We start from the raw sequence: 22,133 nt of genomic DNA, 5'->3' as shown, positions 1-22,133 counted from the left end.
AAGTCACATCAGTGGTGTCCGACTCTGTGCAACCCCACAGACGGCAGCCCACCAGGCTCCTCTGTCCCTGGGATTCTCCAGGCAAGAATACTGGAGTGGGTTACCATTTCCTTCTCCCCTAGCCCTAAACAACCACTAATCTTTCTGTTCTGTATATTTGCATATTCTAGACACATCATACAAATGGAACATGTGGTCTTTCGGGACAGGTTTTTTTGAGGAGGGGCTTGTTCCTGTTTTTCATTTTGCGTGTTTTCAAGGTTCATCCATACTGTAGCACGTTCCAGGATTTCATTCCTTTTTTCATGACTGAATAATACTGTATTGTGTGGATATACCACATTTACTTATTTATCAGCTGAGGGGTATTCAAGTTGTTTTCTCTTTGGGGTTATTATAAATAAAGCTGCTGGCACATTTAGGTACAAGTTTTTGTTTTAACATGTTTTCAGTTTTCTTGTAATTACATACCTGTAGAAATCCCGGACCATATGGTAATTCTGCTTAACTTTTTGAGGAAAGGACAAACTGTTTTCTGAAGTGGCTGTACCATTTTGCATTCCCACCAGCAACACCCAACTGTTCCATTACTTCACACCCTTACTGAAACGTGGAACTGTACTCTTTTTAAAACTTTAGCCACTCAAATAGGTATTTCACTGTGGCTTTAATTTGCATTTCCCTAATGACTAGAGACCTTGATCATCCTTCCATGTGATTACAGACTGTATGTGTGTCTTCTCCGGAAATACTCAATTTTTTGCCCATATGTAAACTGAACTATTTTTGTGTTGCTGAATTGTAAAAATTTTTCTTTCTAAAGTATCTTGTTAAAACTATATATTTAGGAACTTCCCTGGTGGCCCAACAGTTACGATTACTCACTGCTAATGCAAGGGGCCAGGGTTCAATCCCTGGTGAGGAAGCTAAGATCCCACAAGTCCTGCGGTGCAGCCAAAAAACTTAAAAAGAAAGAAAGCTACTTAAAAAATAAGTTTAAAAATAATACATTTAGAGAAAAATGTTAAGTAAACAACAGTACAATTGGGCAAAAATAATGAAGGCAAAGTACAACTCAAGGCCTAGTTTCAGCAACACTGGCTCATACACTAAAGGCAAGATTTCTGGCCTCACAGCAGCCAGGTTCAAATCCCAGTTCTGCCTCTAAAAAGCTGCCTTTTAGACAAGACAGTCAACCGTTGTCAGACTCAGTTCCCCTGGCTTTAAAAAGGATGGCACCTGCCACTTGAGAGGTATTGAACAAATGACGCGTGTGAAGCGCTCACTCAGTGCCAGTGCCGCTAAGCGCTCTCTAAAATTAGTTACAATGACGACAGGCGACGAGGCCTGCGGCCTTCCCGGTTCAGTTTGCTGAGGACTCAGCCCCCAACCGCAGGGGCGGGCCACCACAGATTCGGCACCACAGCGTACAGACCTTTATACGCATGCTCTTCCCTCAGCGACCTCTCACAGGCACCTGCCCCCTACTCGGAGCCGTTATGGCCGCGCCACCAGACTTCCGTTTCCGGGTCACAGAGGCGGCTTCCGGTAGCGAGACCGGGCGCACTGGGCCGGCGGGGTTCCGAAGCCGGAAGGGTCTACACTGACGGCCGGTTAACCGGACGCTGGGAGTAGCCAGGTGGGGCGCCGCTGACCCTCGGCAGGGAGGAGTGACCTTCGTCTTCCGACCCGGACGGGCACTGGCTGCATTTCAGCCCGATCTGCAGTGGATCCCTTCTAATTCCCTCTCCCTGGACTTTACGTGCTCCCCGGGATTCCTGTGATTAGGGCCCTTCGGGTGGGAGTCGGGAGACGTGGGTTTCATTCCCGCCTGCGCCACTGGTTGGCACTCTGACCTTGGCTGGATACGCCCTTCCGTGGGCTTCCGCTCCCTTATTTAGTGATTGTGAGCTCCTTAATGGCAGGAACAATGGGCTTCCTTGTTGACTCAGCTGGTAATGAATCCGCTTGCAATGCGGGAGACCCGGGTTTGATCCCTGGGTTGGGAAGATCCCCTGGAGAAGGGATCGGCTACCCACTCCAGTATTCTGGCCTGGAGAGTCCATGGGGTTGCAAAGAGTCGGAAACGACTGAGCGACTTTCACTAATGGCAGGAACGGACTTTTATTTGTGTTAGACAGTGTCGCCTGTCCCGGGTACAGAATAGGGACAGTGTAGGAACTCTGTGTCTGCTTAAGTTGTTTTGGATCCCGAAACTTTGAAAATCTGGCGAGAACTTTTGATCTCCACCTACCAGCTCTCTAGTCCTTTCTAGTCCACCCTGCCTCCCACCGTACCAAATGCTCAGATAAAGGAAATTTCGCTTACAGTTAGTTTCAGATAATTCACAGATCTCTACTGATGCCCATTCATGTATCCCAGAGCCTGCCCTGTCCTAGGCATTCAAATATTTGTAATCACAAGACAGTAGATGGTCAGTTAATTTTTTTAAATGCATGAATCACTATCCATTTCAAAGAGGAAGATAGACATCCTTAATTAGCAAGTAGGAACTGGCAGTAGTATGCCATTCTTGCATAAGTCTTTTAATAACCCTATGAGAGAGCCATTATTCATTTCCCATTTGGCAGGTGGGGAAATAGAGGCAATGGAAAATAAACTTATTTTAGGTCATTCAACTTTTGAATGTCCAGGACAAGAATTCAAACCCAGGTCTGAAATTCCAAAGCCCCCTGTTGTTAACTACTAGCTGAAGAAGGATTAAATGCGGAAATATTTTTAAATGTGCTCTAGCAACCTCTGTTTTGAGATTAACTTCTGTAGTTATGTGATGACTATCATCAAGATGGGTGATCTCAAACCAAAAGTTGCATGCTGTGGAAAGACTTGTCTGTCTACATTTCTTCCATAGTATCTGTGTTGCTTTTTTAATAATACTGTATTTTAAATCCTCCACTTTGACCCATGTTATTCAGTCCGTATAACTTTGGTGAATACTGATTTGGTTATGTTGGATTGTTCTGCTAGACCTCCAAATTAAATATTTTTAATTATAGTTGAAGTAAGAGGTGATAATGTTTTAGGCATTATTTCTTTTTCTTTTCTGTACTACTTTTAAAGGGACTATATTCAGGATCTTGGAAGCACTGCCAATATGTCTGATGTTCAAGAAGCCACTAACCAGCTCCTGGATGTGAATCTTTGTGAGAACCAGATGTCTATACAAGTGACTGAAAGTGGCCCCAGAAGTGAGTCTGAGCACCTCCAAGTCACTATTGGTGCCACTGTGCCTACTGGTTTTGAGCAAACAGCTGCAGATGAAGTGAGAGAGAAATTGGGGTCATCATGCAAAATCAGCAAAGACCGGGGCAAGATATACTTTGACATTTCAGTGGACAGTCTGGCTCAGGTTTGAATGAAGCAATATTTAAAATGGCTTTCTAAATAGATGATTTTATGTTTACTTTCTTAGTTTACAGACCTCTCTGGAATCCTTACTGCTTTTCTTTGCTCTGCCCTATATCAGGTGATTTTAAAGTATTCCTGCATTTTCTGTTGGGTATTGATTTGTAAGTTTGCTTTAGTTATTTATTTATTTATTTTTCTTTTAGAATTGATCCTAATATTTCCTGAGGATCAATTCACCAGAAAAAATCCTGTGAGACTCAGGAAGAAATTCTTAGTATCTGTTATTCCTCTTAGAATTTATTTACTTTGGCATGTAGCTGAAATTTAGACTCCAGTACTGAAGCATAAAGGGAGAGATTTTTCTATCTGTGTCAAATTTATTCATGCTCAAAAGTAATTAGGATCACTGAAAGTGAGAAGTGAAGGTCAGCAAACCGCCATCCCTCTAGAGTAAACACTAAGCTGTATCTCATTACCACATAAGCAACACGGGGCCAGGGATTATTGCATGTGTTTTGGGGGTTTTTTTGGTCAACATTTCCTAAGCTCTTAGTATCTGGCATATAGTAGGCCCTGTATTTTTCATCCAGTGTTTAGTTAATAACCTCAGCAGCTTTGTAAAGATAGGCACTATCATTATCCTCATTAATCATTAAGCTTAATAATAGGTAATTTGCACAAGGTTACTTAGCTAATAATCACCAAGCTGGAGATCAGACCCTACACAGTATACCCCAGAGAGCCGTGAGGGCAGAATAAAGCCCCATTTCACTGCTTCATCTTTTCCTTCTCTCCTAACTCTGCTGCCCACAGAATACTTCTAGCTTCTAGTCTTCCATCTGTCTTTTTTCCTTTTCTGTAGGGGAATAGAACCTGATGGGTAGCCAAAAAGATGGGAGGGTGGGGAAATGGGAAAAATATTAAATACAAATTATAGGTATTAGCTGCTTTAAAATCTTTGTACCTAATTTTTATATTTAAATGTTGATAGTTTATGCACTTCAAAAGCTTGCCCAGAATTTGTCTCTTAAAATTTTTTTTTCCCTACCCAGGTTCATTGTCTGAGATCAGTTGATAATTTATTTGTGGTTGTTCAGGAGTTTAAGGATTACCAGTTCAAAGAAACAAAGGTAAGCTTTCCTAAACATGGAAGCTAATTTTGAGCCATCTTCCCAAAGAGATTATTTCCACTTTTCATATTCTGTGTATCATTTAGCATTACTGCTTCTTTTATGATCATAGAATACTGGGAGGCTTTTACAGTAAAATCCAGAGATTTGTTGATAATCCATTTTCAAAAGTTGCTTTTAAAAATAATTATTGCAGGGTGTGGGGAATGGGTGCAGGAAGTCAACAGATACGAATTTCCAGTTATAAGAGAACTGAACATGGTGACTGTAGTTAGTAATACTGTACTGCACATTTTCCAGTTGCTCAGATAGTAGATCTTAAGAGTTGTCATCACCAGAAAACTGTATGGTAACAGATGTTAACTAGACTTGTTGTGTTGATCATTTTCCAGGGTAAACAAATACTGAATCATTTTGTATATACCTGAGACTAAAATTATATGTTAACTATATCCCATTGTCTTTTAAAGGGGAAAGAATAACAGAACAAAGAAATAAAAATCAATATTGAAAAACAAAAACTTAACAAGAAATAGAACAAATGATTTGACTTTCTAACAAAAGAAAGGCACCTTAGATGAGCTTTGCTGATATATATGGATTCAAATAGAATTGCTTCCAGGCTGTGAAGCAAAGAGCAGGCATCAGTTTGTGTCATCTACCAATAACACTTTCTCTCACCATTCTATTTTTTGCCCTGCTTTCTTCTCTAACTTGTTTTTTTGCAATAAAGCCAAAGCAATATCTAAATACTCCTTCAGTTGTTAGGACAACAGCTTTGTTCCTAACTTGTATTTAGCATCAGATTCCTAAATATTGAGAAGCTGCCTAAGCTGAAGGCTGAAAATAGATCACAGTCCGGCTTTAGTATTTTTCCACATTGCCTTTTAAAGGTCTCATTTCCAGAGTCAAATGCTTGAAAACCTTTTTCTTTCAGTTTTATTGCCTATATTAGAAATAATCTTTTTTAAAACTATGATGTGCCGCCTGATTGTCTAATTTTTATTTATTGGTAACAGGTTGATTTCCAAAACATCATTCAGAAACCAGTCAAACTGATATGAACCCACAACGTAGAAAAAAACAGATCGAAAAGAGTTCAGACTGCAAATAGATGATAATTTTATTAACTAAAAATGTAACTTTTAACACTAGTTTTATAACCCTTCAGCCTTCTAACGGGCATTGCCAACCAAATCATATCTACAAAATTAGTAAATAACAGGCAGGCTGCTGACAATCTTTGCTCTTAAGTATTTCAAAATTTTAATAGCTGATTCTATACATGAATAAATGTTGACATATTTTTAAAATATGTGTCCATCTTAAATTCTTGCCTCTAACCTACTAGGGTATTATTAATAATATTTTCTTCAATTGCCATGTTTTTGCCATCCTGGAATTTGTATTATTTGGGGTATTCTTGATCTCTCTAATTGGAGGTGAATTTGGTATTATGGAGCCATATTTCCAGAGCTGCCTTCTAAGTAACTGCAAAGCAGGTTACTGATAGAAGTCCCAGAAGAAAACAGCAAGAATTAAAGTAGATTTTCAGATCTTTGCAAGAGCAACTTCTGTTGCATGTGACCGTAAAAAATTGTTAAGCCCTTTGTGGACTTGAGTTGCAACATGCCCCCAGTAGAACTTTGTTTTGTTTGGCTTCTAGTTTTCATTCTGTTGACCATCAGTTTTTTCCTTTGTTGCATTATACTTTCGCATGTCTATAAAAACCTGTTAGTTTAACCATCCTAATGGGTTCTCTATTTTTAAATACTCAGATGATATCATTAATTCTATTAGCTTTTTTATTAACTAATTTTTTTAAAAGGGTAACACCTGTGATTTAAATTGTTTAGCCAGTTTATATATTTATTTAGAACAAAATTGTAAAGATTGAAAAGATATACAGTGAAACATGTTCCTCTGTCTTCATACTATCCATTTCCCTTCTTGAAGGCAACAGTTATTACCAATTTCTTAGATATCCTTCAAGAGATATTTTAATATGTATATTTTTTTTACATATTTACACAAATGGAAGTATACTGTACATACTGTTCTGTTCTGTGTTTTTACTTGTCATCTTGGAGATCACACCGCTATCATTGTTGGATTTGACTGCATCACAATGTAATCAGTCCCATTTTAGGACATTGGGATTGTCCACACTCTCGTCATTACAGTGGTGCAATGAACATCCTACATACATCCATGTACATGTTCAGTCTGCGGATCATTTTTCTGTTTGATAAGTTTATCCCATTGATGTTTATTGATACAACAGAAATGTGTGGTCTTGGTTCTGTCATGTTTATGTTACACACATTTAGCTTTTTAAAAATTTATGTGTTTGCTTTTTCCACGTGCATGTGTTTTAAAATATTTGGAAAGTTTGTGATCTTTCTCTAGCTGTTAACTTTTATAAATACAACTTAATCTACTGTTTACACAGTATTTCTTGAATCTCTACTAAGAGCAGTGATGAAGTTGGCATATTTTCCACGTCTCTCCTTCCTCCCTTTCTTTTTTTTTTCCTTCCTCCCTTTCATCCTCCAGTTTTATAATTTTTCTTGGTGCTGACCCATATGCCTTTAAATCCTTTGAGTATACTTTAAAAAACATTAGCTTTAATTTCTGTCCTTTGACCTCAGGGTACAAGAGAAGAAGATATCAGTGTGCTTAAATTACTTGCCATGTTCTGTTACCTTTCCCTCCAAGGATACATCCCTTTGTAACATTTACATTCTGTTTTGCTGTCATAATCCGTATGTTTGTTTTTTGTTTTAGTCTTTTCGTTAAATTGATTATAGGCACACTGCTTGTCTTTTTGTTACAGGTTTATCTCTTGGATGGCATGAGTTCAGAAATGTTTGTCTTTCTCCTCTATTCTTGATTAATAGTTTGGGTTTAAAATTGGGAGTCATGCTCTCCTTCCTTAAGAATATCATAGACATTGTTCATTTTCTTCTAGCATGAAATGTTGCCATGGAAAAATCTGAAGCCACCCTGTTATTTCCCCCCCATATTTGTTGCTTTCTTTTTATTTCTGCTTGATGCCCAGATGATTTTTTTTTTTCAATCTTTGAAGTCACCGGAATATGTCTCCTTGTTGATAATTCCTAGTTAGGACATGTCAAGCTCTAGAGCAATTCATATCCATTTATATTTAAGTTTTCTTGAATTATTTTTTTAATATGTTTTATTGTAAATCCCTTTATCAGGGATAAACCAGTTATACATATGTAGGATCTCTTTGGACTGTCTTTGATGTTTTCTGTTGTTCTCTCTAGTCCTTTTCAAAATCTTTGCTCATTTTTACTGTATTTGCTTTGTTTCCTTCACATCCCTTACTGTATTTTCAGCAGTGGCTTTCATAAGTGGTGCTCTAATATAATCTGCATTTTTGCAATGGTTTTGTTTTCTCATTCAACTTTTTCTTTGAACTCTACAAGCTCCTGTTTCATCTTCTTCTGGCAGCTCCCCTCATCTTTTTCCTGCTTTTATATCTCTTCTTTGAGCTCTTATGTTGCAGAAGTATTTCCTTATTAGATTTTTTTGATGTCATGTCAACATATACTCTTGCCTGGAAAATCCCATGGACGGAGGGCCTGGTGGGCTGTAGTCCATGGGGTCGCTGAGGGTCGGACACGACTGAGCGACTTCACTTTCACTTTTCACTTTCATGCATTGGAGAAGGAAATGGTGACCCACTCCAGTGTTCTTGCCTGGAAAATCCCAGGGATGGTGGAGCCTCATGGGCTGCCGTCGATGGGGTCGCACAGAGTCAGACATGACTGAAGCGACTTAGCAGCAGCAGCAACATATCTCATCATGGATTTCAGTTGCTTTGTGTCAGTATCTTTCTGGTCACTGGTTGTTTTCTGCTGTTTGTTTTTCTGTCCCTTGCCTCCTTTTTTCCATTCATGTAAGTCTGGTGCTAATAAGTTTTGATAATTGCTCATCCTTGAATGAGGGAGTTCAGGAGATTCAGGAACTGTTCCAGGCCAGCAAGAAATCCCCCTGATTCACTGTGAAGTTCCTTCTGGCAAAAGGTTGTGGGTGAATGAGTTCTCCTTTTCCTTCTTTTTTTAAATAGCTTTATTGAGGTATAATTTCCATACCATTTACTGAGTTATTTTAACCATTCCTTCTCCCTAGCTGGAAAGGTTCAGGAACTTTAAGGTTATTTACTATATAGAATATTTCTGCAAATCTCTATTCTTTCTCTCCAGCAAATAGAGCCAGTCTCTGAGATTCCTTTTTCAGCCTCCATTTCTCTCCTCTGCTGCCTTTGGAAACAAACAAGATTCAGGGAAGCTCCCTCTTGGTGCATTCTCTTCTTCCCTGCTTTTCCAGAGAATTTATTTGTTCCTCCTTTGCAGACTGCTCGCCCCTTTGCCTGAGATGTGTAGGTATCCTTCCTCAGGTGTCTTCCTACACCTCTGCTTGAGCTTCCCTGTACTCAGGAATTCTTACGTTAGAATTCTTATGTTCTGGTTCTAGATTAACAGATACCATGTAGATTCTATTACTATTGAGTTGGTGTTTCTGTTGTTCTTTTTCTTGTTGTTTTGGGTTTTTGTTTTTTTTTTCTTTTTGGCCATGCCGTGTGGCATGTGGGATCTTAGTTCCCTAACCAAGGACTGAACCTGCACCCCCTACACTGGAAGCTCAGAGGCTTAGCCTCTGGACCACCAGGGAAGTCCCTGTATTTACCTCCTGAGAGGAGCCTTGGTAATGAACCTAAAACTTTAGATGATGCCAAGTTATATAAAGAAAATAAAATGAGAGTGACTTGAGAGTAGAGCAGGTCTCTCAGAGGATGTGCTTTTTAAACTGCTGTTGAATAATGAGAAGGGAGCCAGCAGTGCAGAGAGGCTATGTGAAGCACATACCTTCACATGTGAAGCAGAGGTGAGAAGCTTGGGAGAGATGATCCTGACATGATACAAGAAAAGAAACATAGACAGGAGTTGGGTTATTTGGGCTTTTTAGGGAATTTAAATTTGCGGGGATATAATCAGCTGCTGAGGTACTTTACACGTGATCAGATTTATTTTTTTCACAGATGACTGTAGATACTATTTAGATACTGGATAGATACCTTTTTAATTGTTAAAGTTTGGGTTTTTTCTTTTCAAAAATAGTATGTATACACAGCCACAAAATTAAATAGGAAGTCAGTCATTGAGAGGTCTGCTGCCCTCCCATGTCTTTCATCCACCCACTTCCCCTCCCTGGAGGTAACCACTGTTAATAGTTCTTATTTGCTTACATTTTAACCTAGAAGCCCAGCTTGTGACCTACCATTCTATCTTGTATTATTCTGTAGTGGCCTTAATTTGTATACGTCTTAATATTCTCAATTAAGACTTTAATTTCCTCAGTTATAGGCATTATATTATTTACTCTTTTGTCCTGTACTCCTGCCACCCCCAACATAGCGATTAATGTAGTCCATAGGCAAAGTAGGAGTTTATTTGTTCAATTAAAGTGTTAAGAAATGAATGAAATTAATGGATTTCATTCTCTGTCTTTTATAGGAAGAAGTTCTAAAGGATTTTGAGGAATTGGCTGGGAAGCTTCCATGGTCAGACCCTTTAAAAATATGGAAAATTAACACATGTTTCAAGAAAAAAAAAACAAAGCGCAGAAAGATAAATCCGAATTCAAGTAAACAGAAGATTGATAATGGACGAGGAGACACAACAGTTGAGAAGGATGTTAAAAAAGAGTTAACTAACAGTGTCTCAGATTCACAGATCTCAGACTGTTATGAAAATCCAGCCATCAAAGAGCAGGTATCAACATTAATAGGTGATGGTTTGACATCTTGCAAAGATGAGACTGAGGAAAACTCAAAAGAAGAAGCTGATCCGGAAGTGCTGAAGTTTAGAGTCACATGCAACAGGGCAGGAGAGAAACACTGCTTTTCCTCAAATGAGGCAGCAAGAGATTTTGGGGGTGCTGTTCAAGATTATTTTAAGTGGAAGGCTGATATGACTAACTTTGATGTGGAGGTAAGTGCATGTTCTTACTGTGATGATTCAAGAAGGTTGTCATAACAAATTTGTAGAATTTTCAAGACTTCAGTCTTATGGACAATTAAACTGAGGTCACAAAGTTAATGGGGTATCATTAATAAGAGTATGAGCAATGGAGACAGAGCCAAATCCAGATTTGTACTCCATAACTGTGTAGCTTTGGACAAGATATTCTGTCTGAGCCTCCATTTCGAACTGGAGCAATAACACTTCATACCTATGTGTCCTAAAGGTTAAATGAGATTATACTTTTGAAGTATCTGGAATGATACCTGGTCTATACTACATGCACAGTAGTGGGGGAGCTATTGAGACTTGAGTTTTCTAATTTCTAACCTAGTGCTTTTTCTAACATGGTGTGGACACATTCAGATTATAAAATTCAAAAGAATTAAAGCAACTGTTTTGTTGTTGTGTGTCTCGGTTGCAGACTTTGCTACTGAAGTGGGGTATATTTTTAAAACAAACCTTGACCTTCTAAAACGAGGACATCATTACTAACACTCATCCTGGAGCCGGCTCTCCTCTTTCTTAAATTGCGCTATATTCCCAAGCTCAGATCCTCCTTTTTAACATGCTCACTCTCCTTGGTCTCAATCTTCTGCTATATGGGTGATTCCATGTGGACCATACTGACTAATCTTTCCATCTCCAACAGTTTAACAGCCTCTAGCAGCTGATGTTTTTACTGTTGCTTTTGGGACACTTGAATCTGGGGCAAGTCGTTATTCTTTTTATTTTTGCATATCAAATTGGAAGAACAATTCCTCATTCCTTTTTCCTTGTAACAGCTGTTATGATGATGAACAGGCTGACTACAACAGTGATGTCCAGAGTTAGCAAAAGGGCTCAGAGGAGATTCGGGAGCTGTACTACCTGGGTTTATTTATTTATATTATTTGGCTGTGCTGGCTCTTAGTTGCAGCATGTGGGGTCTTTGGTTGTGACATGTGAACTCTTAGTTGCAGCATGCAGGATCTAGTTCCCTGACCAGGAGTGGAGCCTGGGCCCCCCGCCTTGGGAGTGCAGAGTCTTAGCCTCTGGACCACCAAGAAAACCCCACTACCTGGGTTTAAACCCCAGTTTATGAGCTGTATGACTTTGGGCAAGTAAAAGTGACCTCTTTCTGTCTTAATTTCCTTATCTATAAGAGGAGGAGGATAATATCTAGCTCAGAGGGGGTAGATATGAAATGAGGTAATAAAGTGTGTAGAACAGTGGTTTGCATAGAGCTAGGTGTTAACTGCTGCTGTTGAGATCATGATGAGGAAATTTGAGGTGGAAGATGGGAGAACTCATTTTTCTTTTATTTGAATAGTTTATATTTAACTGTGTGCTAGAAAAACTATAACTAGGACCAAAAAAATTTTTTCACAGGCATTACTTATGAGTCAGATTTTTTTAAAGTACTAAGAAAATAATAGGTGTTAAAGCATATGTGGCCTGGCATTAACAGTTGGTTAATCTAAATGAAGGGTATAGTTAAGAGTTCATTGTGCCAGTATTCTTCTAAGCATTTCTATATGTTTGGAATTTTTTCCCCCAAAGTTAAAAAATTTTTAAATGAATTTTAGAAGCCTGGAAACCTTCAAAATATGTTTCTCTTATAAAAATCAGAGGAAACCTGGTTATACCTAACTTGTGAAAACAGTGAATCAAAAGGAGAATAAAATAATTCTAAAATAGTATATACCTAAATGATTTCCTTTATATGAAGCTCAAGAAAAAATAATTTATCATGATAGTGGTCAGATTAATGACAATCTGGGATGGGCACTGACTTAGAGGGCAAGAAAAACTCTTTTTCTGGGTGGTGGTTACACAGCATGTACATGCAAAAATTCACTGCACTACATACTTAAAATTTGTGCATTTTACTGTATGCAAGGGATACCTCAGTAATAAAGTAACAAATTAATTAAGCCTCAAATTTTAAAATCTTAGTAATAAGTATAACTTGAACTCTCTTAAAGCTATTTTATTCTGTCTTATTTTGTTTGTAGGTTCTTTTGAACATCCATGATAATGAAGTTGTTGTGGGCATTGCGTTGACAGAGGAGAGTCTCCACCGAAGAAATATCACACATTTTGGACCCACAACTCTTAGATCTACTCTTGCCTATGGGATGCTCAGGTAGGACAATGAGTTAGCCTTGTAGTTTCAAGGGACACTTTGCTTTGAATTTTCCCTTCAAAATCTTTTGTGAGGTACTGTGTTAGAATCTAGTAGATAAAGAACAGGATAAAATGTTAAAGATCTCTTTCTTTGTATCCAATGTTGATTCCTTGAGATTCTGAAAAGATCACATAATTAATATCTCAATTTTCTTGATTTAAAATGAGAATGATAGTTTTCATCTGCCTTTTGAATGTAGTTGTCACATTTCTGTTTAGAAAGGATATATTCCATGTTGGGAAATAGAACAAATTTTGTTCTGTTTCATTTCTGTGCAGTGAAGCAGATGGAGAGCAGAGATTTCATAAATGTGTATAATGTATAAATGAACACGGAGAGCTTTTACTTATATGTTAAAATTCTATACTCACAGAAACCCAGGAATCATCCTGGAATTTTCTACTTTTCAAAGAACAAAACGGCTTTCTTTCTTCTTTGCCTGTTTCCCTTTGGGTGTTTCTTTCCACCACTAGGACAAGATGTCTTCTCTAGGTTTCTGTTTGCCAGACTGCAAAATAGGTTTGATGTGAGACTTAAAGGATTATGAGTGAGGAATAAATGCAGAAACAGATGCAAAATACCTGTTACATAGAGTACCTGGCATACCTGGTAGTTAATTCTATTTCCTTGTCCTCCAATCTTTGCTTCCTCTTTTCCCCTGCTCATCCTTGGAATCCTAGTTCAACACAATTGGAACCTGTCAATTCAATGACAACAGTAGGAAAACTGGGCCCATTTGATTAAGGAAGAGCTCCTAGTCATCATTCATTTAACAAACATTTATTATCTACTGAAGGCATTATGGTAGGAGCCAGGAATATAGAGAATTATTATGGGTGCAACTGTTAGAAACCTAAATAAGCTAGTTTAAGATTTAAAAAAGTGATGATTGTGTGGGAGTGGGAATTAATAGCAAAATACTGAGATGTCTTGGGGAACCCACAGAAAAACTGAAAGCCATGTCTTAAGAAAAGTAGGATCCTGGTCTTAGAGAAAACCACCAGAAACCTAAACAGTCACTTTTATCTCCCCTGGGAGCCCATGGGCTCTTGGCTCTACTTATCTCTATAAATGGCTCCCCCTCATCTAAATTTATGTTTCCAATTTTAAATAACCAGGGTTTCTAGCTCTTTGTTCCCAATGGTTAGAAGAAGAGAGAATCTGATTGACAGTTTCGGTCATGTGTTTACTCAGACCCAGCAACAGTGGCTGGGAGTACAGAGTTGCTTACTCCCAAGAGGGTTGCCAAGGATTCCGTTGCTCTGTGTTTTGAGGGGCAGGAATGGGGAAGTAGAGCTGGACAGTTCAGTTCAGTTCACTTGCTCAGTGGTGTCAGACTCTTTGCAAACCCATGGCTTCCCTGTCCATCACCTACTCCCAGTGCCTACTCAAACCCCTGTCCGTTGAGTCGGTGATACCATCCAACCATCTCATCCTCTGTCGTCCCCTTCTCCTCCTGCCTTCAATCTTTCCCAGCATCAGGGTCTTTTCCAACGAGTCGGTTCTTCGCATCAGGTGGTCAAAGTATTGGAGTTTCAGCTTCCCAATGAATATTCAGGACTGATTTTCTTCAGGATTGACTGGTTGGATCTCCTTGCAGTCCAGAACTGTGGTGTTGGAGAAGACTCTTGAAAGCTGGACAGGCGTTACAATAAGAATCCAGTATTAAAGCAACTATGGTGGTTTAGTTGCTAAGTTGTGTCCGACTCTTGCGACCCCATGGACTGTAACCTGCCAGGCTCCTCTGTCCATGGGATTCTCCAGGCAAGAATATTGGAGTGGGTAGCCTTTCCCTTCTCCAGGGGATCTTCCCAACCCAGGCATCAAACCCGAGTGTCCTGCATTGCAGGCAGATTCTTTACCAACTATAAAGCAACTATACTCCAAATTAATTTGAAAAAGGAGTCCAGTGTTAGTCCTCAGGAATCTCAGTTTTGTGAGGGAGAACCATAATAGAATGTGGAAAGAATAGCAGGACAAAAGAAGGAAAGAAGAACCTTGTCACCTGTCTGAGGAGATATTTCATAGAGGCGGTAACATTTAAGCCACTAACAGTAATGCCTCTAATTCTGACTCTGTCACCTATTAGCTTTGCATCCACAGATGGATGGGTTTGCATCAGCTTATCTGTAACTGAGAATAATAATAGTAACCTATCTCACAAGGCTGTTAAAAGGATTAAAAGAGATAATGCATGCAAAGAACTTAATTCCATGCCTGGCAAATACTAAGAGCTGAAAACTAAAGTAGTTATTTTAATAGCAACCTTTATTGTCTTTAAAAGTAATTAGGAAAGGAATCCTGAATGAGTAATTGCCAGTAAACTTGTATTGATACATGTTGTACTTGACACTTTTGAGTTTTCAATGTAACAACACAAGTTTATATACAGAATAACAGGTATTTTCTAAAAGCATATGTACATACACACACACACACATGAAAAGATCTATAAGCCAAATTCCATTCAAAGTGAAATAGAGATTTTGGACGATAGAGGACTTTTAGTTATGTGTAATTTTTTTTAAGTGCCAGGCTATAGCCTCAACATATAGTTACAAATTTATCTTTAAAATAAATACTGATTGTTGTTTCTTCAGGCTGGCATAACAGACCTGTGATCTGACAGCATCAGGAATAGTTATTGTGGGTGTCTTGGCTGTTGACATCTGTTCACATAGGCTGTTTTCTTCTCTAGGCTCTGTGCACCTCAGCCCACTGATATAATAGTTGATCCGATGTGTGGAACAGGGGCAATACCAATTGAGGTAATAACTTTCCTTTAGCTTTTAGATAAGAAAGTGATACATCCAGAATGTTCTAGAACTAATGGGTAATGACCAAGGTTAAGTCCATGGACCCAAGATTTGAGTGAATTACACTAGTAAAGCTGGAACTTTTGTGATAAAGATGTAGCCACCTACTATAAATAGCCAAGGACTAGGCTTTAGATTAGAAGTCATGTTTATTCACTGGATTACAGAGAAGGCTGAGAATTACAAACTGATGCGTCCCATTTCTGTAGACAAATGGGTAGACTTGAACAGAAAAGGTAATTGAAGGCACAAGCATAAACTGGAAGAGGGCATTTAATCTCTATAAAGTGAGATTATGTTTCTTAATCCATTTAGGTTCTTGAGGGAGCAAGTATAGTAGTATGATGGGGAAACCTAGGAACATTATTTCGATTTTTTAGGATATTTAGCAAGGTTACAAAGTTAAAAAAAAAAAAAAACCTCTCAAATCACATTGAGAGGACTCAAAAACTACCTAAAGCAAAGCAAGAAATGGAAAGGCGTTTTCTAAGTGGAGAACATTTAACAGGAGAGTTTGCTTGAATCATTGTTATTAAATCAGTATTATCTAAACTTTTATAATTGAGAAGAGGGCACTCCCAGTAAAATTGCTTAAACTTGTGAAACATAGCAAGTTCCTTAAATATAGTATATGTAAAGCCAGTGGGAAGAAACTTCAGGGAGATACCACAGATTCTGAGTGAGCATAAACTGGACACATGAACAAGTCCAAAGCAACCTACAAAGGGAAAAATAATCCAGAGTGCACTTAGGAAAGGACATCTGCCACCTGGGAATTAGGATCCCAGAAGGAAATCACAGTAGTCCAGATGATTGCTGTTTTCTGCTAGTATCAACTAGAGAAATTTACTCTGGCTCAGGAGCCACACAGAGGAAAATCAGTTGTTGTCGCAAAGAATTCTGGAAACAAAGCAGAGTGCTCTCCAGCTTTGAACCATGATGTGAATGTTGTCTGGAATAGCAGTGAAGGTCAATACATGTCAAGAAATACACAACTAGAGCTAGAGACAGTCCAGAAGAGCCCCTGGCACTGCCGTCAGAAAGAAAATGTTCGAGGCCCTTCCATGTAGGGGTAGACCTGAGAATGTCAATGTAGAAGAACCTAGGCTGATATATGATCCAAATGAATGAAATTATGAAAGGAATTGACAGGTTATAGAGACAGTTTGTTCACCAAACTCTAAAATATTTAATTTCGAATACTCCCTTTAAAACTTGGAAGTACTACAAAACCCTTGTCTTTCAGGAGCTGAAAATCTACATAAATAGGTTTAGAAGAAAAAATGAATATTGGGCAATCAGAAATCACCTGAGGCTTTCATCACACCCTTCTCCATTACCCTCAAGGGTCTGGGCAAAAGAAAAAGCTGTGAAGCACTGTGTCCATGGGTGAGGGGGTATTACTGTTTACCAAGAAAGAGGTGCTGTTACTCATCCCTAAACCGAGAGCAGAACTGTTTGTGCTTTCATGTCAGAAACCTGTTAATCTGCACAGAACATTGTTCATGCCTAGGGCAGTGTGTCACCTCACTGCACAAATAATACGAAAAGCTCAGGGTTTATGTTCTGTTGACATATTTTAAACTTACAAAATCCTTTCAAGAATATAGTGGTTATCATTCAAAAGCCCATATAATGAAGATTACACTTCATTTAAATTCTTAAGTATTCGTTTCTCAGATTATATAAAAATCCCATAATCACAAAAGGGTATAGGTTAGTCAGTTTGATTTGGTTAACTTTTTCAAAGTACATTTAAAGTCTGCAAGGCCTCCTGTGTGGTAGGGAGTACTGGGTGAAGGATTAAATAACATACCAGACCTATCCTTAAGGAGTTCCCAGGTTTGTTGAGGAGCAGATAGGTACAGAAGTATGAAAAAGGGAAAAAGTACAGTGGCAGATATATGTACAAAGTGCTTTTGGAGAGGCAAATGAGAGACAGGTTGGAGAGCTGGGGTTGACATCAGAGGGCATGACGTTTGAGCTGGGACTTCAAAGATGAGTGAGAGTTGAGCAAACAGAAAGAACAGGAGGGTGTTTCAAGCAAGGGAGGTAGCAATGTTGACAGCATGCAGTGTTTTGCCACTTTAGAAAAGCATTGGATTATTGACTTGGATTGTCTTGAATATTGACAAGTGGTTGAAATGATTTTACCTTTAATCATTTTGGGGTTTTCTTTTTTTTTTTTGCAGTTTGCTAATTCTGTTTTAATAAATACTCTTGTCTTTTAGGGGGCTACAGAATGGTCTAACTGTTATCATATTGCTGGTGATAATAATCCATTGGCTGTGAATAGAGCTGCAAATAACATCTCATCTTTATTGACCAAGATCCAAGTTAAAGAAGGGTAAAAATTTAAAAGATTTTGTAGCATCACTTAGATAATCAAATTTCATATTGGCTTTATGAATTAATACAACCAGTGCATTGTGACATTATAACCAAATATACATTCTGAGAGACTTCATTTAAAGTTGACTGAAACTAATTTATATTTTTAAAATATTTTAACTATAATTTCCCTTACCCTAATGCAACTATTTAAATTTCTGTCTTCCTTCTTATTCCTATATCTTCTTTTCCACATAGAAGAATTACATAGATTCATTTTAATTTTGTAAGTTTTCCATTATGCGTGCAGCCATCTAGTTGGGGACTTAATAGAGGCACAAGCGATCTTGTCTCTGGAAATGTTTTATTAAGTAGGTAATGTAGTTTGGAGAAGGCACCCCATGCAGGGGTGAGAGGAGGGGCCTTAGCTATCCTCCCAGGTCTCAGGGAAGAGGAAGATGGCAGTGGTGCCCTTTTGTCTGAAACTTAATTGAATACAAACAAGGAATTCAATCCTGTGCTAAATGTTACAGGAATTAGAGAAATCCAGGGGGAAGAGTCACCGAATACCAAATATTTGTCTATCCCACCCATATAATCTTTAATGTCTTCTTATTGGTATGCTTCAGGACCACTTTTGATGATTTCATAGCCTTGCAGGACCACGTGTATCCCAATATTTGATTCATTCAGACTCATAACTCATAAATCATTTTTTCAAAATCTGTTCTTATAAAACAAGTACATATTAAAATATTAATATTTTCTTATGCAATTAAAGTTGAAAATCAGTCTTAACTAATTTCTAAATTTACTTGTTCTTACATATTATAAGTGTTTTAGCTTATGATCTGTGCTTTCCACATACATGCTACCTTCAACATTTTTGCTAAGTTGCAGATGTTGTCACTGATTTCATTTTAATTTTTGGATACTGTAACAGTCTCTTGAGAAGTCTTTTTTTAATTTCATTCTTCAGGATATGTTGAAGCACCTTTTCTTTTGTCCCCACAGCAAACTGCCCTTGGGCTTGCCCATAGATACTATTCAGTGGGATATCTGCAACCTGCCACTAAGAACTGGCTCTGTAGACATTATTGTCACAGACATGCCATTTGGAAAAAGGTGAGACTTCTAAAAAATGAGTTTTACTTTCATTTGTTATTATATTAGTACCCACATATCTTCTAAATCTGTTGTCTTTTCTTTTGAGCTTATTCTGTCAGAAATCTTCGATTTCTTTTAGGAGACTTAGGTTTTTACTTCCTTTAACAGTATGATAGATTCACCCATTTTGTTTCTTCTGAGAACTCAGAAGTGTATTAACTACACTTTGATCCTGACCATCACAGGAGGTTCATCCACTTTGTAGCCCACTGTTGAATTACATTAATACTTCAGAGAAAGGTGGAGAAAATCTCAGGATGTTTTTTAATCACTGGTTTATGTGGCTTCCCCAGTGTTTCAGCTAGTAAAGAACCTGCCTGCCAGTAAGGGAGATGCAGGTTTGATCCCTCGGTCGGGAAGACCCCCTGGAAAAAGAAATGGCAACCCACTCCAGTAGCCCCATTGCGCTGTAGACTCCGACACCACTGAGCATACATGCATTTTGTTATATAACTGCTTATATTAAGACAACCTATATTAACTATTATAGTTGTCAGTTTCTTTTACCCTTAACCAGTTCAGCCCATTCAAGATTCTAAGCAATTTACTAGTCTGATCATTTGACACATAAATGGCAAAGCGTGGTTTTACAAGGCAACTTTTTTCATACTTCAGGATTTTCTTATTGCAATGAATTTCTAAGAACTTCTCATATACAGTCCTAGCTACTTACCTTTTGCAAAAGTAAGTGACTTATTCGACCTCCTGTTATAGGATGGGCTCCAAGAAGAGAAACTGGAACCTTTATCCAGCTTGCCTGCGGGAGATGAGCCGTGTCTGCAGACCAGGGACAGGCCGAGCTGTACTACTGACTCAGGACAAGAAATGCTTTGCCAAGGTGCTGTATGTTAGTGCAAAACCTCAGCCTGTGACAAATTTGGGACCTTTTTAACTAGACTTGGGGATATTTGAGTAGGATGTATTTTCTCTTCTCCCAGTGTTTTTTACTAAGACCTCTGAGTGGTAGAGAAGCAGTTATCAGCTAATTACTTTTCTTTTTGTGTATACACAGGCATTATCTGGAATGGGACACCTATGGCGGAAGGTGCATACTGTTTGGGTCAACATAGGGGGTCTTCATGCTGCAGTTTATCTCCTGAAACGTACACCTCAAAGTTTTGTTCATCCTTCAGAAGAAGATGGAGAAAGATGTCCTTGGTAATACAAAGATCGAAAATGATTACTAGTATCTGTGCTTCCTGACACTGAAAATATCAGCACAAAGAACTTGCTTTGAGAGAAAAAACAGTATTAAAGATTTGGTATAAATCTCTTCACCATAGTTAGGAAAAGATATAAATGGAATAAGTCTTATAAGAAAGTAGAGCTTTTTTTTGGCACTGTTTGAAAGGGGTAGTTGAGCAATTAGTACTTTTCTTAAAAGGCTTTAAAGATGCTAAGCCTACTAAAATGCTCTGGGATTTGGGTTTAGAACATTTTCAGGCTTTGTAACAGTTCCTGTTTTCCACAGTAGGTAGAAAGCTACTCTGGCCTCATGGAAAGGAAGAGCGCCTAATCAGAGCATGAGGTTACATTTCATTGCCTGTGCAGCTTTGCTGTTTAGTTGCTCAAGTTTTTTACATTAGTTTCTAAAAATGAAGCGTTATTATGCTTTGTAAAATAGTGTTTGTTCCATGACAAGCTAAATCTTATATAAGTCTTATAAGACTTATAGTTTATTATCTGCCTTAAAAGTTATAACATCAGTGAATAAGATTAACACATTAATCTGAAGATAGACACTCCTATTTGTAAATAGCAGCAAATACAATGGTAAATGAAAGGGACCAACAAGCCATATTTAAAGAAATTTTATTTTTCTTTCAGTACACAGAGGTGATGCTTTTCAAAATCAGACATAAACCTGTCAAAAGTATTTTTGTTGGCTTTTCTAAAGGACTAGATAACTGATGAATTAAAAACTTCACGCAAGTCCTTCTGTTATTTTTCTCAGTCACTCTGCTGTGCCGTGCTTAGTTGCTCAGTCATGTCTGACTGACCCCATCGACTGTAGCCCTTCCAGATTCCTCTGTCCATGGGGATTCTCCAGGTTCCATGCCCTCCTCCAGGGGATCTTCACGACCCAGGAATTGAACCAGAGACTCCTGCATTGCAGGTGGACTCTTTACCAGCTGAGCTACCATATATGCTTTTCTAGTTGCAGAAAGTCCTTCCCAAAACAGTGGAAAATGAAATAACCTAAAAATTAAGTCTTGTGAAACCAGTGCTTCCCTGGGACAGATTAGATGTGGAGTTTTATGTGGGATTCTGTATTCAGTTTATTTTGGAGTTCTGGCTACATTCAGCTTAGATTTTTCAGTGCCATATTAGTTACATAACAGTGCTATTCATAATTAACTTTTGATGTCTCATCTAGAATAAAAGGACAGTGTTTATTTCCTTTGAAAGAAAAGTTCAGATTAGCAGCATAATCCATAGTCCTTGTATGGTTTCTCTCTGATGTACCTCCCATTTGAGTATGAATTGGAAATGAGACATTTATAAGGGTCTTGTATCCTAGACTGGAGTTTCTACCATCATCAGAATGCACAGTTGCACTACTATAGGTTCAACATAATATCTTTCACCTCTGACAAAATAAACTGTTCAAACCTTTTAAAACTGTTAGTCCGCAGTCCACAGGACTAGAGTTCAAGGAACATGTCTGTTTTCTTTGCTGCTTACCAAGTGCCTGACAGACACATTTACCTACCAGCATGGACATTTAATATTTGTTGAACATAACGGACAATTTTGCATATTGGCTGTTCTTGAGTAAATCAAATTTCTGCCGGATCTATCATAGCTTTAGTCCTATTAAATACCATTATAAAAACATGAACAGAGTGGTTTAAGATGATATAAGTATGTAGTGAACACTGTAATGGTTCGTCATCCTCCTCCCTAGTATTGTTTTGTAATCTGGTGACAGGAACAGGAAATGTGCTACGTGAGGGACTCAGGAAAGCGAGAATGAGTTGTATATGACACTGCCACCTACTAGCTGTGTGATCTTGGTTTTTAACTTTTGAAGTGGGCCTGCTGCACCATGGTAATGTGAAAAGATGGGGAAGGTAATCTTAATAATCTGAACAAAAAA

At 38.3% G+C, this 22,133-nt stretch overlaps 1 protein-coding gene across 2 annotated transcripts; it reads left to right on the top strand.

Moving 5' to 3' along the window:
• Positions 1 to 1,474: 1,474 nt before the first annotated feature.
• Positions 1,475 to 21,875, top strand: THUMPD3 (THUMP domain containing 3). 2 transcript variants are annotated; one of them, XM_061396328.1, is made up of 10 exons: positions 1,475 to 1,639; positions 3,082 to 3,370; positions 4,422 to 4,499; positions 10,043 to 10,519; positions 12,547 to 12,677; positions 15,418 to 15,487; positions 17,767 to 17,882; positions 18,881 to 18,991; positions 19,748 to 19,871; positions 20,046 to 21,875. In XM_061396328.1, the coding sequence occupies exons 2-10, from the start codon at positions 3,116 to 3,118 to the stop codon at positions 20,193 to 20,195; spliced, it is 1,512 nt and encodes a 503-aa protein (XP_061252312.1). In that variant the 5' UTR covers positions 1,475 to 1,639; positions 3,082 to 3,115; the 3' UTR covers positions 20,196 to 21,875. The 2 variants fall into 2 exon arrangements, with proteins under 2 accessions (XP_061252312.1, XP_061252314.1); XM_061396330.1 differs by lacking the exon at positions 1,475 to 1,639 and adding an exon at positions 1,867 to 1,955.
• Positions 21,876 to 22,133: the final 258 nt, after the last annotated feature.

This window comes from Bos javanicus, chromosome 22 (genome assembly GCF_032452875.1).
Source record: "Bos javanicus breed banteng chromosome 22, ARS-OSU_banteng_1.0, whole genome shotgun sequence".
Classification (NCBI taxonomy): domain Eukaryota; kingdom Metazoa; phylum Chordata; class Mammalia; order Artiodactyla; family Bovidae; genus Bos; species Bos javanicus.
The sequence above is the reverse complement of the archived record's forward strand: the minus strand, read 5'-3'. Positions and strand labels throughout refer to the sequence as shown.